The following is a 14,449-nucleotide window of genomic DNA, read 5'->3' as shown; positions in this document are numbered from 1 at the left end:
GCATAGCATTAGAATTGGAAATCTGTTGAAATTTCCATAGAAATTTGTGAATACGCTAAAAGCTTTGGTCAGAGATTATTGATTTCTTAGTGATTTCAAACCAAATTTTATTTAGATAAAAATAAAATTAAATTTTAGTACTCAGATTCAATTAATATTTAATCACGGTCTCTTTAGCATCAGGTACATCTTTCACACATGTTCTTCTTTAGTTCCCCTGCAGCCTTGGGAGGTAGAGGGTGCTTTCTCTAGGAGTCAGCAAGCGTTTCTGGAGCCCCTTCTATGAGCCAGTGTGAACTAGAAGGCAGGGCCCCTCCCCTGGGAAGCCTGCAGGTCAAGGGCTGCTCGCAGATGTGGGTGGTCGAGTAGATTGCTTGTCGTTCAGCCTTCCTCTTTCCTCATCTGCAGTAGGCTCAGAAGGGAGCAGAGCACCTCACAGGGCTGGAATAAAGATCAAACCATGGTATTTATGTGAAGGAACAGTCCCTATTTTAAAACATCAAATGCAAAGTGTTATTCGTACGCGGGGTTTGGCTTTGTTTCAGTAGAAGCTGCTCCAGCTTCTGGCATGCCCTGCCTCCTTTCTAACGGGGTTTCCATGCTGCCTTCAGGTGGCCCAAGCATATTTATTTGGCGACTAGTCCTGGTGGTTGCCTGTTAACCCCCTTGCGCTTTGGGCAGCTGTCTCTGAGACAGGACAGACGGAGGCATACCCCCAGCCGTTGTTACGTGGTCACTTAAGGTGTCCGTGGCCACTGCAGGAGCTGCCCGTCTAGTGTATGTGTGGCCTGCCTCCTTGTCCTTCATCTGTCCCTTTCCTGCTCTTTCCCTACCAGTTCTTTCAATATTCTTTCTACCTCACCAAGACTGAGCAAAGGAAAGAGGGCAGGGGAAACCCCTGGCAGTTTTACGGAACTTGTGCCAGGTTGTGAAATGAAACCCCCTTGAAGTGATTTCAGTTATTCTCTGACATCAAGTTCAGAGCATCACCCACCATCGTTTTCCTGAAACTCCGACCTGTGTCAAGGTTTACAGTCTGTCCCAGATTTTAGAGTGAGTCATCAGTATTGTTAGCTTCTGCTCAGGAAGTCCCCATCATTCTAGGTAGAACAAGAGCTGAACTGAGGTTTAAAAAACACTTTGAGAGCTGGAGATATTCCCTGGTGATTTGCCCTGAAGCCTTAAGTGTAGATGCCCAATATCAATGTACTGCTGTTTTCAGTCACTGTTTTGGTTGAATGTTATATATTTTTTGTTGTCAATTTCGTGCACGCAACTTTGTTTTTGCCCCTACAACGGTGCTGGGCACTCTGGGCACTAGATAGTTTGCATGTATTATGCATTAAATTAGATACTTGTATATATGAGGAAAGGGAGGCACAGAGACTTTAAGTGACTGGCCTAAGGTCACACAGCTGGTAGGTGGCTGAGCCAGCCATGAATCCAGGTGCTCTGCCTCCTGGGGCTTGGGCTTGCTGATACAGTACTAGTAACCCTGTGTTCCATCCTTGGTTACATCTAGTGGTATCTGCACTTCCTTGCGTGACAAACTCTCCAGGAGAGGGGGAGCCAGCACCTAACCCACCTGCAGTCACCTCATACCAATCAAAAGTGGCCGTGCAGAGGTGAGTTAAACAGCGGGGGGCTTTTCACCAGCAACACCAGAGCAAAGCAGTGCTCCTTGGGGCCGCTCCTCCACCCTGCCAGAGTTTCCTGGGCCCAAAGAAATCCCAAAGCTTTAACATTAAGATTTTTTAAGTTGGAGTTTATTGATTTTGGGCAGAGCTAGTAATTCTGTATTCTGAGAAATGGGGAAATACCTTTTTTCTAGAGTCTATAAATATGATGGTGAGGTTTTAGTACAAAAAATACAGGGAGTGATTTGTTAGTTTTCTTTGTACATATTTAACCTGACCTGCGCCATATCCTTGCCCTACTGGTATACATCAACTATATTTTAGCCATACATAAGATCTGAGTGAGTCACGGGTGTGTTCCATAATAAAAGTAATTTAAATGCCGATATCTCTTACGGTATATAATTAGGAGCAGGGCTTCTTACTAAAGAATCAATTGGCTCAGTAATACCGCTGATAAATTTGAAAAAAAAAAAGGGAGTGCTCTTTCACATGCTTTATCAATAAACTTAGGAGGCTTAACAAAATCAATTGCTGGCAACAATCAAGAAAGGAGTGTGTGTTGAAGAAAAATTGCCTTTTTCTTTCCTTGCTTTATATCGACAGCATCAGAAGAGCATTTTCAAATCTGAAAAATAAAGGTGGTCATAGCCTGTAGTTAAAAACTTGAGACATGGGCAACTTACGGAAATATTTTTAATAATGCCCAAAAGCTTTAGCTATGACTTTTTAAAAACTTTATTTGAAATGTACTTAATTATTTCAAGTTTCCCTATCTATAATGCTAAAGTGCTATCAATCTTGGAGAATTCAAGATCCTTGCATTAATTTTTTTTTTAATTCTAAAAACATATACTCTTTAACATTTTAAAATGTAATTGGCAGCAGTTCAAAGATAAGTCATCCTACTGTTGATATCTTTCTGGGACAGTGGATTTTTTTTTTTTTTTTTTTTTTGCCTGCTATAAAACCAAAAGATTAATTTTCCTGAGAGAAATCTTAGTAAGTTTTTAATGATGGTGTATAAATCTATCCATAATTACCCAAGATAAATATTAGATTGTATTTTTTCTTAGTTTTAGTTATGGCTTGATTTTCCAAAAGAAATTCATTCCCAACTCTGTAATATACACTATTCTGTTCACTGACTTCAGATGTTTTTAGGAAAGATAAGTGAGTATTACACAAAACCCCATTATTACGAGAGAGGAACAGCTTATTAATCCACTGATAATTCTATCTGATCAATAAAATTAATTTATTCATTAGCTGATTCTTTTCAACTGTGAAATCACTTAGTAATTAATCATTATATAGGAAGCTGAAGCATAATTTTACTATGTAAGAGGATATAAATGATACTAAAATCCTATTCTCTTTTAGCCTCTCCTGCATACAGAAAAGGAACAAACAAGTTGTAATTTTTTAAAATGTATCCCTATAACTTGTGTTTGTACCCTTCTGTATTATTTAAATCCAGGATGGATATTTCTGTGTTTGCAAGAGAAAATTATAGTTTGGGCATTTTAGTTCATCCAACTATCAGGCATACTTAGAACATCTGTTTATTGAGAAGAAATATTAGACAATTGAAAATTCTAAAAGAAAAAAAAGTTAAAACCTACCAATTCAAATCCTAAAAGTCAGCCTTTGCAAACCTTAGAATTTTTCTTTGACCATCAGAAGAGGAATGTGAATACTTGTTATGTAAAAGACGTGTGAACGATTCACTGAAGCTGTGGGGCAGGCTCATCCATCTTTACCCAAGGAGTAAATCCTCCGTTGTCACAAATGTTGGGTGATCCGTGTCAACCATTTAGAGAACTCTAAGCAGACTTTTTCCTTTTCTTTCACCTAACAATATAGGCAAGACCAGAACAGTATCGAATAAAAACATCAGAATATAATATCAGGATGACCCTAGCAAATTAAATCTACTGGTTATTTCTTCTCCTGTGTATACCCTGAAAAGGGGGGGGGGAATATTCTAGCAAATTTCCAAACTTAAAGATGTACAAATACAAAATTAGGCTTAAAATTTCTGTAGCTCTTATTCATCTATAAAACTAAATCAACAAATCACAAATTCAAGGATAAACAATGTTGATAGACCAAGAACATTCAAGTGAAACAAAATTCATGTATTGTCAAGAATAATATTTTTCTGAAATTTATTCTGCTGTATTCACATAGCACTGATTGACCTCATTTGCACTAAGGATGCTTGTGAGACCTTGAGTTTCTGATTGTTCATTTCACCCAGAGCTTTTCTCTGTTGAAACAGCTTTATAACCTCAAATCTCTATTCATACAATGTATCCTGATGGCACTTGGCATTATACATCATGTATTTGACCTGTCCATCCTAGTTCATCTGTCATTAGTTCTTGTCAGATAAGCTGGAACTATCCTGACAGCTGTATGCTCTGAAATACAAATGCAAAATCAAGCACTAAAATCACATGGCAAAACTCACCACATGATGGATCACACTATTCTGTTGACTTAAAAAAAATTTTTATCAGGGGAACAGATGTGGCTCAAGCAGTTGAGTGCCCACCTCCCACATGGGACATCCCGGGCTCGATTCGTAGTTCCTCCTAAAGAAGACAGACAAACAACGAGCAGACAAGGAGCAGACATCAAGCAAAAACAATGAGCAAAAAACCAGCAGGTAGTAGATGTGGCTCAAGCGGTTGAGTACCTGCCTTCCACATTGGAGGGCCCATGTTTGGTTCCCATTGCCTCCTAAAGAAAAAAACAGACAGACAATGAGCAAAAACAAGCAGCAGACAATGAGGGGGAAATTTTTTTATCAGAATGAAACATACATTTGTAAAAATTCACGTAGAGAACCCTAGTTTGAGAAACAATCCATTTTTGAGTAACACTGGCTGTAGGGAATATTTAGTGTTGTGTTAGGTTTATCCCCATTGCATGACTCACGCAAAGCAACTCTGCTTCCCTCAATTATTTTTAAATTTGTCATCGAATTTATCCAGATCAATTTTGAAACAATCCATGTTTTCATCCTGTATCACCTCTTGTTTGGGCTCTGGTTGATAGAGTAAACATATTAGGAATCTTTGGTTTGTAAGATAAAAGCAGAGGGGGAGTAGGAACAAAATTACAAAGGGTCTGTGCAGTTTGCACTAAAAGCTTGTTTACGGGAAGCTGCAAAGTAGCTGTAAAAGAAATAAAAGCACCCCCTCTGCAGTTTATAGTACTTATTCCTATAAGGGGAAGCCATCAGGAACCTGGAAGAGAGCTTTCCTGCTACGGTGTCTCCAGCAGCCTTGGCTGACAAAGCTTAGGGTCACATCAGGTAGAAAAGAAAGTTATTTATGAGGCCCAGGTCCAGCTTCCCATTTGGACGTGAGAGGCAGGGAACCAGTAACTGACCCATTTACCTTCCCTTTAAAAGGCACCCTCTCCAGTGCTGGGACGGTTTAGTCACGTTTCTCTGGCATATTCAGCACGAGTGCAGGGTTGAGGAAAAGGCACTTGAGAGCCTGATCCCTGGCTTACCGGGGAGAAGCTCAGTGCCTCTGGGATTGACCTCCCACTGCAGCCTCAGTTGCCTCATCCGAATGTGAAGATAATACTTCCTCCATGAGGTACTGGGAAGTTCAATTAAAAAGTGCCTGCCAGCAAGCTCTGAAAACAACTTCATACCTTACAAGTGTTAGGTGTTATCTTTTTCCTTCTAAGCGTGCAGTGTCCAGAAGAGGCACAGGGCTGGGTGCAGCACTGGAGGGGTGGAGTGGAAAAATGTGTTTGTGTTGTGCCTGGTACCCTGAAATTGTAGGTCTAGTGATTTTTTTTTTAATTTTTGTGTTTTTTAAAATTTGAAATGTTAAGCATTTACAAAGCAATCATGTATACCATATACAGGACTCACACACATCACCCCACCACCAACACCTTGCATTGTTGTGACACATTTGTTACAATTGATGAAAGAACATTGTCCTAATATTACTGTTATCTGTAGTCCATAACTTATATTTGGTGTGTTATTCCCATACCCCATACTGTTATTAACATCATGTATTAATTAGTATTGTCTGATTGTTATAGTTCAGGAGAGAACGTTCTCTCTTTTACTGTTAACCACAGGCCATCTTTCACCACGGGGTTCACTGTGTTTTATAGTTCCCCGCCTTGCACAGTCCATCCAAAGTGTACTTTCAATGGCTCTCAGTTTTGTCACAAAGATATGCTGTGATTTATTGACTTTTTTTTTTCCAGCCATCCAAACATGAGGAGTCAGTGTCACCAGGAAACAAGTCACGGTGTTTCCGTGATCTCTTGCCTCCCTTGTGACTGATAGCTCCTAGTTTTTTTATGACAGTGTTCAATGCTTTCCATTACCTACAGTCTCTCCTGAAACAACTTTCTCTGCTGTCCTTAAGGGATTACTCATAGGACTTGGATTTCCCAGAACAAACATTTATCAGCATCCTTAAATTTTCCAGATTGTTAAAAAATTAATCCTGGCACTGACCCCTGGGGCTCTCGGGCACTTAGACTCTTGGGTAGGCCTGTTGGTACCTACTTTTGATGCCCCTCCTCGAGACAGTTTCCTATTCATAAATAAACATTCTCTTCGACGCAGCGGGGACTCACACTGTTAGATGGTTTTACATCCACAATCCTGCTGAAGACTTTCAAATTACAAATCACATCCTTGGATGCTCCCGTGTGTCAAGTTGACCTTGAAAGCACTCAAAAAGTCATTGTTTTTGACCTCTGTGCCTCATATGTAGCTAAGCATTCCTCCAAACTCTTAGTCTGTCCACAGCTTTATTAATACTCTACTCTGTTCCTGGACAAGAGGAGGTTCCACCGGCATGTCCCCTGAGGACTACGTCACGGTCGGAGATCCACAGGCTGCCTTCTGCAGAACCCATCGTGGCTGATCCACACTGTGAAAATCTACCGTGACGCAAGCTATAGGCACCCTGCGGGGCTTGTTTTTGCTAGAAAACTCCAATCCTTGGAATGAAAATCCTTAGTTCCTCCAGGTTGGGAGAAGTTTCGTGTCTCCCTCGTCTGCGGTACCTAGCACATTGGCTGGCTTTCTCTCGAGGAAACCCTAATGAGTTCTGGGAACTGGGTTGTCCTTGCGCGCCCTTCCGCCCCTCAGAGCTATGCCGGAAAAGGCGGCAGGGACAGGTGTCCTCCTGCGGTTGCTTCTCCTTGCAGCCAGGGCTAAAAGCCCCATTTTCTGAGGAAGCCCGGGCCTTCCTCCTGAACCCAAGGCCCCGTGTGTCTTCTCAGCTCGCTGTCCTTGCTGGCGGGATCCTTGAGAGCTGGAAAGAGGACGTTCTGCCTTCCCACCTCCCTTCCCCTGACAGGGTCCCACCATAGAGAGGACTGAGGAGGGTGTGCCCCTCACAATCCGGGCCAGCTTTTAAAGGAGGAAAGAGAAATGAGCCTGAGCGAGGCCATTCTCACTCGAGAGGCCAGGTTTGGTTCCTGAGAGGTCGTCTTTTAGGGGCCAGCTGCCATGGAGTGGAGGGGAGTGTTTGTTTATGGGGGGAAGCTTATTTCCAAGGGTAGAGATAAGTATGTGAGGACAAGTGGGTATCGGGCAGAGAGGCTATCGGAATGGAGAAGGATTTTAAGTTTCTCAGGTTATTCTGATAACTTTCCTCTACCTCCTAGTTGACAATCTTTATCCTGAAAGCTAAAAAGCCCGACCGGGCATACAGGCTACTATCCACTCTCCTAGAAAACATGCTCTGCTTGTTCATAGCCTCAGGGCACTGTGAAGAATAGATTGTCCTCTCCTCCCAAATAAGGGATTTGTAGTCAACCTGGTGTTTGACCTAGGCTTTTTCCTCCAAATATTGAGAGTTTAGCTTTGTTTTGCCAAAGCTAAAAGTAACGGTTCCAAACTCCTGCCATCCAAACCGAAAGAGATATGTCTCTCTTAATTTAAGGCACTTGTTATAACACGATAAGCATAAAGGGAAAATGAGGTCCTGGCTATGATTAGCTCCGTGGACGCTCAGATTCCCACCATGTCCCAGCCCCACTCCCCATATGTGTTCTGCACCGAATGAGCGAAACACCCCATCCTCAGGAACCCTGCACCCGGCTTTCAGCCTCTGGACTGCAGCCAAAACGGGGCCTCGGGAGCTGGTGCTCCTCTCCTGAGGGCCCTGCGGACCCACGAAACCTGGTGCCCAAGACTCCCACCAGGCTCCATTCGGTGGTTTCTGCTGTCACGTTCCCCTGAACGTTAAAGAATCGGTTAGTCCAAAGCCGTGATGTGCTCTTCCTCCCACTGCTGACCAGTAACCAGGGAGGGTGAAGCCAGCGTCGACTCGGACCCTACCAGCCACTGCCCTGCCAGCCTGTGGGTGCTGGGGCCCAGCAGGCAGTGGGAATTCAGCTTGGCAAGGGAAAAGGCTTAGGAGATCCGCACCTGTTCTTTATCTTCTGCCAGAATTTCTCCTGAAAAGGTCTGGGTTCAGAGTAAAACTGCTTCCTGGTTACAGAAAGCCCATGCATTTTGGGAAGGGACAGGATAGGTGTGGCAGCCAGGCACTTAGAATGGCAGATGTCAGGTATTGGGGGGGGGGTGCGTGCATGCGTTTGTACACGTGCTTGCTCACACGAACTACAGCGATGTTGACTCTCCTCCCTCCTCAGGGAAAGGGCCGAAGAGCACCCATGCAGATTGCCTTTCCCTCCTTTTTCAGAGCGTTCTCACAAATGATATTTTCAGCGTGCCCTGCAGTACTTTATAAGGACAGGCATCAACTAATTTTCTTCTAAAAGAGAAAATTTAATAACTGACGAAAGTATACCAAAAAAAATTCTAATCAGGGAAACGGACTTGGCCCAGTGGTTAGGGCGTCCGTCTACCACATAGGAGGTCTGCGGTTCAAACCCCGGGCCTCCTTGACCCGTGCGGAGCTGGCCATGCGCAGCGCTGATGCGCGCAAGGAGTGCCGTGCCATGCAAGGGTGTCCCCCGCGTAGGGGAGCCCCACGCGCAAGGAGTGCGCCCTGTAAGGAGAGCCGCCCAGCGCGAGAGAAGGTGCAGCCTGCCCAGGAATGGCGCCGCCCACACTTCCCGTGCCGCTGACGACAACAGAAGCGGACAAAGAAACAAGACGCAGCAAATAGACACCAAGAACAGACAACTGGGGGAGGGGGGGTAATTAAATAAATAAATAAATCTTTTAAAAAAAAAATTCTAATCAGAACTGCTTTAGAAGGTGTACCAGGGAGTCAGTACTTCACTAATAGGGAAAGTAAACTGTTTCCTCAACAGGGAAGAAAAAGTAAAGGCTTTTCTGACAAAGAAAAAAGAAGCAGTGGGAAGATTGATTTACTGTAGGTTTATTTTACATTTGGGAAGGAGTCAGGCAAAAACAAACTGACCTGCTCAAGGCCAGCGCTGCCAGCACTGAACTAGAGGCCAATTTTCTGGTCTCTGTGTCCTCCCATCAGCCCTCTCTCCCCAGCTAAAATCCCATTTATTAGCACTATGAATGAGAAGTTAAAACCTTCGCAATTTTTGCTCCAAATCTGTAGTCTCATTTTCCACTTGAAAATTTTTTTTCTTTTTAACAGAAATATACAGAAAATAACAGAGTTGCCATACCCTACCTAACACCCTATCTCCAACACACACAGTTTATTCTATTATTAACATTTTACGTTAGTGTGGTACATTTGTTACAACCATCGTACCAATATTATTATATTTATAGTCCTCAGTTAAAAGAGTTTCCTTTTTTATTGTACAGTTTTTTGTGGCTTTTTTTAATGTCTTTTTTTTTTTTTTTTTAATTCCCCTCCCCTCTCCCGGTTGTCCGTTTTCTGTGTCTTTTTGCTGCGTCTGGTTTCTTTGTCCGCTTCTGTTGTCGTCAGCGGCACGGGAAGTGCAGGCGCTGCCATTCCTGGGCAGGCTGCACTTTCTTTCGCACTGGGCAGCTCTCCTTACAGGTGCACTCCTTGCGCGTGGGGCTTCCCTTCGTGGGGGACACCCCTGCGTGGCAGGGCACTCCTTGTGCGCATCAGCACTGCGCATGCGCCAGCTCCACCCGGGTCAAGGAGGCCCGGGGTTTGAACCGCGGACCCCCCATGTGGTAGACAGACGCCCTAACCACTGGGCCAAAGTCCGTTTCCCCTGTATTGTACATTTACATAGTTTTTCTTTCTTACTTTTGGTAACCTGCATACAACAACTTAAAATATACTATTTTAACGACTTTCAAGTATACAATTCAGTGGTATTACTTATATTTACAATGTAGTGCTATCATCACCGCTATCCATTACCCAAACTTTTCAGTCGCCCTAAGCAGAAAATGTACCAAATGAACGCTAACTTCCCATTCTCTCCCCATTATCCAACCCCCACCCCAGCCCCTTATAACCTGTATTCTAATTTTTGGCTATGAATTTGCATATTCTCTTTCATGTCAATGAGATCATACAATAGTTGTCCTTTTGTGTCTGGCTTATTTCACTCAATATGATGTCTTCAAGGTTCATCCATGTTGTAGCTTGCATCTGAACTCCTTTTAATGTCTGAGCAATATTTGATTGTATGTCTATATCAAATTTTGTTTATCCATTCATCCACTGATGGACACTTGAGTTGCTTCAGCCTTTAGCTATTGTGAATAATGCTGCATGTGCAAATATATGTTCGAGTTCCTGTTTTCAATTCTTTGAGGTATATACCTTGAAGTGGCATTGCCAGACCATATGGTAATTCTATACTTAACTTTCTGAGAACTGCCAAAGTGTTTTCCACAGCAGCTGTACCATTTTACATTTCCACCAACAATGTGCAAGGTTCCTATTTCTCCACATCCTTGCCAGTACCTGTTATTTTCATTGTTTTATTTTTAGTAATAGCCATTATAGTGAGTGTGAAGTAGTATCTCATTGTGGTTTTGATTTGCATTTCCCTAAAGGCTAATGATGTTGAACATCTTTTCATGTACTTATTGGCCATTTGTATATGTTTTTTGGAGAAATATCTATTCAAGTCTTTTTCCCATTTTTCATTTGAGTTGTTTTTGTTGTTGAGTTGTATGAGTTCTTTATATAATCTGGATATGAAACCCTTCTATATGGATTCCAAATATTTTCTCCCATTCTGTAGGTTTTCTTTTCACTTTCTTGATAAAGTCCATTGATGCACAAAAGTTTTTAATTTTGTTGAAGTCAATTTATGTATTGTTTCCTTTTATTTTTATTTTTATTTTTTTTTTTTTTTTTTTTTTTGTATTTTCTATTGTTTCTTTTGTTGCTTCTGCTTTGTGCTTTTGGTGTAAAGTCTTAAGAATCCATTGCCTAATACAAGGTCCTGAAGATGTTCCCCTAAGTTTTCTTAAAGGAATTGTATAGTCTTACTTCCGTTTGGGTCTTGATGCATTTCAAGGTATGTTTTTGTATGTGGTATAAAGTAGGGGTCTACTTTCATTGTTTTGCATGTGGTTGTCCAGTTTTCTAAGCAACATTTGTTGAAGAGACTATACTTGCCCCTTAAGTAGACTTGGCACCCTTGTTAGTTGGCCATTGGATTTATATCTGAACTCTCATTGGTCTATATGTCTGTCCTTGTGGCAGTACAGCATTATTTGATGATGCTTTGTAATAAGTTTTAAAAGTTAGGAAGTGTAAGAACTCCTATTTCATTGATCTATCAATGGTGGTTTTGGTTATTTGGGGCCCCTAACATTCCATATGAATTTGATGATTAGCTTTTCTATTTCTGCAAAAAAGGATGTTGGGATTGTATTGACTGTGTAAATCACTTTGGGAAGAATTGACATCTTAACAATATTTAGTCTTTTCATGCATGACTACAGAATGTCCTACCTTTATTTAGGGCTCCTTTAATTTCTTTCAGCAGTGTTTCGTAATGTTCTGTGCACAAGTCCTTTATATCCTTTGTTAAATTTATTCTTAGATATTTTATTCTTTCAGTTGCTATTATAAGTGGAATTTTTTCTTGATTTCCTCTTCAGATTGTTCATTACTAGTATATAGAATCACCACTGATTTTTGCGTGTTGATCTTATACCCTGTCACTTTGCTGACTTCATTTATTAGCTCTAGTAGCTTTGTTATAGCTTTTTCAGGATTTCTGTATGTATAGGATCATACCATTTGCAAATAGGGGACATTTTACTTCTTCCTTTCCAATTTGAATGTCTTTTATTTCTTTCTCCTGCCTAATTGCTCTGGCTAGAACTTTCAGGACAATGTTGAATGGTATTAGTGAAAGTTTTCAGCCTTTCCCTTCCATTCTTAGTCGTCTTAGTGTTTTTGTCAAGAGGTGGTGCTAGATTTTCTCAATTACCTTTTCTGCAATGCAGAGCCACTTTTGATACAACAGTCAGGCCTGAACAAATATTAAGCTTACACGTATATGATTGCTGCTGCAATCAAAACAGAAAGCACAGTTAATCTAGTGTCATTCCACACCTACCCATTGCTTTGCTGCACTGAAAGCATAAGAAGCAGATAACCTAGATAGCTTTCAATTTATTTATGGAGATTGTAAAAAGACTAAAAAATTTACGAGTTACTATAGACAGAAAATTGAGGATTTGGTGGCCACTTAAATGTACCTCAAAAATAAATCCAAGATATTGGGCATGAATTAATCATTGGCCATCAAGGTGGGGTTGGAGGCAGATTGAAGGGGAGAAGATAACAATGTTGATCTTGAACAGTTTACATATGAAATTATGCACGTGTTTTAGGAGGCACGTGATACCCAAGAATGACTAGCATTTCAACAGACAGGGAATAGACAAAATGGTCTTGCAAGAAAAATCCAGGATCAAGCTCAAGAGATCATGAGGGGAATGGATGTAGCTCAAGTGGTTGAGCACCATGTATGAGGTCCTGGGTTCAATCCCTGGTACCTTCTAAAAATTTTTTTTTAAAAAGAGAGATCATGAGTTTTGTCATTTCACTCAGTGGTTGTGTGACTTTGTACAAATCATCCCCCTTGCCTCCAAATCCTAAGCCCCTCATATTTGAAATGAAGGTCCTCATATACTTCAGTGTTTTTCATTAGACAATTAAATGTGAAAATGCTTGCAGTAGAAATTGTTAAATTTGTAGAGCTTTTGTTGATGATGGTGATCTGTTCTAGTTGTTAAATTGTCTCTTTGATAAATTTTATAGCAAAAAAAATTTTTTTTAAACAAGCTCAAATGTGTTAGAATTCATTTTTGGTAGTAATGATTTGGTCCATCGGTGTGACATTTTGTTTGTAATTTTCTTTATTTAAAACAGTTTGGTTGTTCTAAGAATGTTTTCCAGTTTTAACCACTAACTCATTTTAATTTTGATTTTGAAAATTCCCCAGCACTCTTAATTTAGAAAAACAACCAAATGAAAATGGAGTCTCTATTCAGAATGAAAATTTTGAAGAAATTATAAACTTACCCATTGGATCTAAACCATCCAGATTGGATATCACCAATGAGAGCCCCGAAATTCCTTTGAATCCAATTTTGGCCTTTGATGATGAAGGGACACTTGGGCCTCTGCCTCAGGTAGACGGTGTTCAAACACAGCAGACAGCAGGTAAGCTTCCCTCATACTCCTTTCTGTAATCAGAAATATACAGCCCCAAAGAACAAACGCGCTGCCTCCTTGGGCAGTGTATCTGTGGCGTACTTTATCCTGTGGGGGAATCCAAAGGACCAAATAAGCCACGCTGGGGCTTCGACTGGATTTCAGGTTCTACTGGGCAACTTCTAGCACAGCACCCCCACTGCCCGGCGGCGCTCACTGGCAGCATGTGCTTCATATCAATTCAGTGGTCATATCATAGCATCCAGATTCAGGAATGAGGGAGGTCACCCAGCTCCCTCTCCTTACAAGCCTCTGTACTCTATAGGTTTCCTTTGCCAGCAGATAACTTCCTGTCTTGGCCGTCATTTCTTTATCTTGTTATGAAAAGAGCTCACATAATTCAGGCTGCTGAACATGGATGCGGTATAGTATCATTTGTGATCCAATTGCTTTACAGTTTACATCTCATCTGTGAACGTCTAACAAATATTTTTCTCTTAACTGGTTGGAGATGTCAGCGTTGAGGCATCCGTGCAAATGAAGCTAATCTGTCTTTCTCCTCTAACCTCTTGACCTTGGGACAGTAACTTTAGCACACTCCAGTTTTCTAGGTTATAGAAGGAAGCCATACCATCCCTTTCAAGTCTGACGTTCTTAAGCCTTTGGACTTTTATGTTGGTGGAAACTCTCCTGGTATAGCTTCCTACTTCATCACATCACAGGTTCCAAGAGGGAGGGACTTAGAGTTGCTTTTCTGCTTCGCTTGCCAGGCCCACAACGCTGCAGAGACGCGAGTCCTCTGTCATTGCATTGTCACTGTTGCTGTCCCTCCTTGCTTTCTCTGGAATCACAGTCCAGTGCCTGGGACCTGAGTATAATCAGGATCCTTTTGGGGCCATGACTGTGTATCAACAAACACTTATTTAACCACAACATAGTTTTGGAGCCCTAAGATACAAGACAAATAAATAGGTCCCTAATCATACAGAAAAACTACTATTGATATATGCACTTTGGAAAAGTAAATGATATATCCTAAGTTGAAGTAAAAAAATGTGTTTCACTTTTATTGGTAGAGTTCACTTGAATATAGAAGACCATAAACCCAGATTAACTTGCCTACATTTATGTAAGGCAATGTATATGAAGGCATGGCCCAGCTTAGAAGTGTAAGCTATTACAATAAGATAGTCGATAAATGTCATATTAATCTGGTTTTTTTTTTCCTATTCCCTAATA

The 14,449-nt window shown here is 41.3% G+C and overlaps 1 protein-coding gene across 8 annotated transcripts in view; it reads left to right on the top strand.

The window, feature by feature from the left end:
* MAP7 (microtubule associated protein 7) overlaps nt 1-14,449 on the top strand; it is a 203,871-nt gene that overhangs the window by 182,945 nt on the left and 6,477 nt on the right. For all 8 annotated transcript variants that reach the window (XM_071218686.1, XM_071218685.1, XM_058307540.1 and 5 more), the window contains 2 exons: nt 1,523-1,625; nt 12,999-13,219. In XM_071218686.1, coding sequence (XP_071074787.1) covers nt 1,523-1,625; nt 12,999-13,219 — 324 coding nt within the window. The remainder of the gene's footprint in view (nt 1-1,522; nt 1,626-12,998; nt 13,220-14,449) is intronic.

The sequence above is a fragment of the Dasypus novemcinctus genome, chromosome 11 (assembly GCF_030445035.2).
Source record: "Dasypus novemcinctus isolate mDasNov1 chromosome 11, mDasNov1.1.hap2, whole genome shotgun sequence".
NCBI lineage: Eukaryota > Metazoa > Chordata > Mammalia > Cingulata > Dasypodidae > Dasypus > Dasypus novemcinctus.
This window is presented reverse-complemented; position numbering and strand designations above follow the sequence as displayed.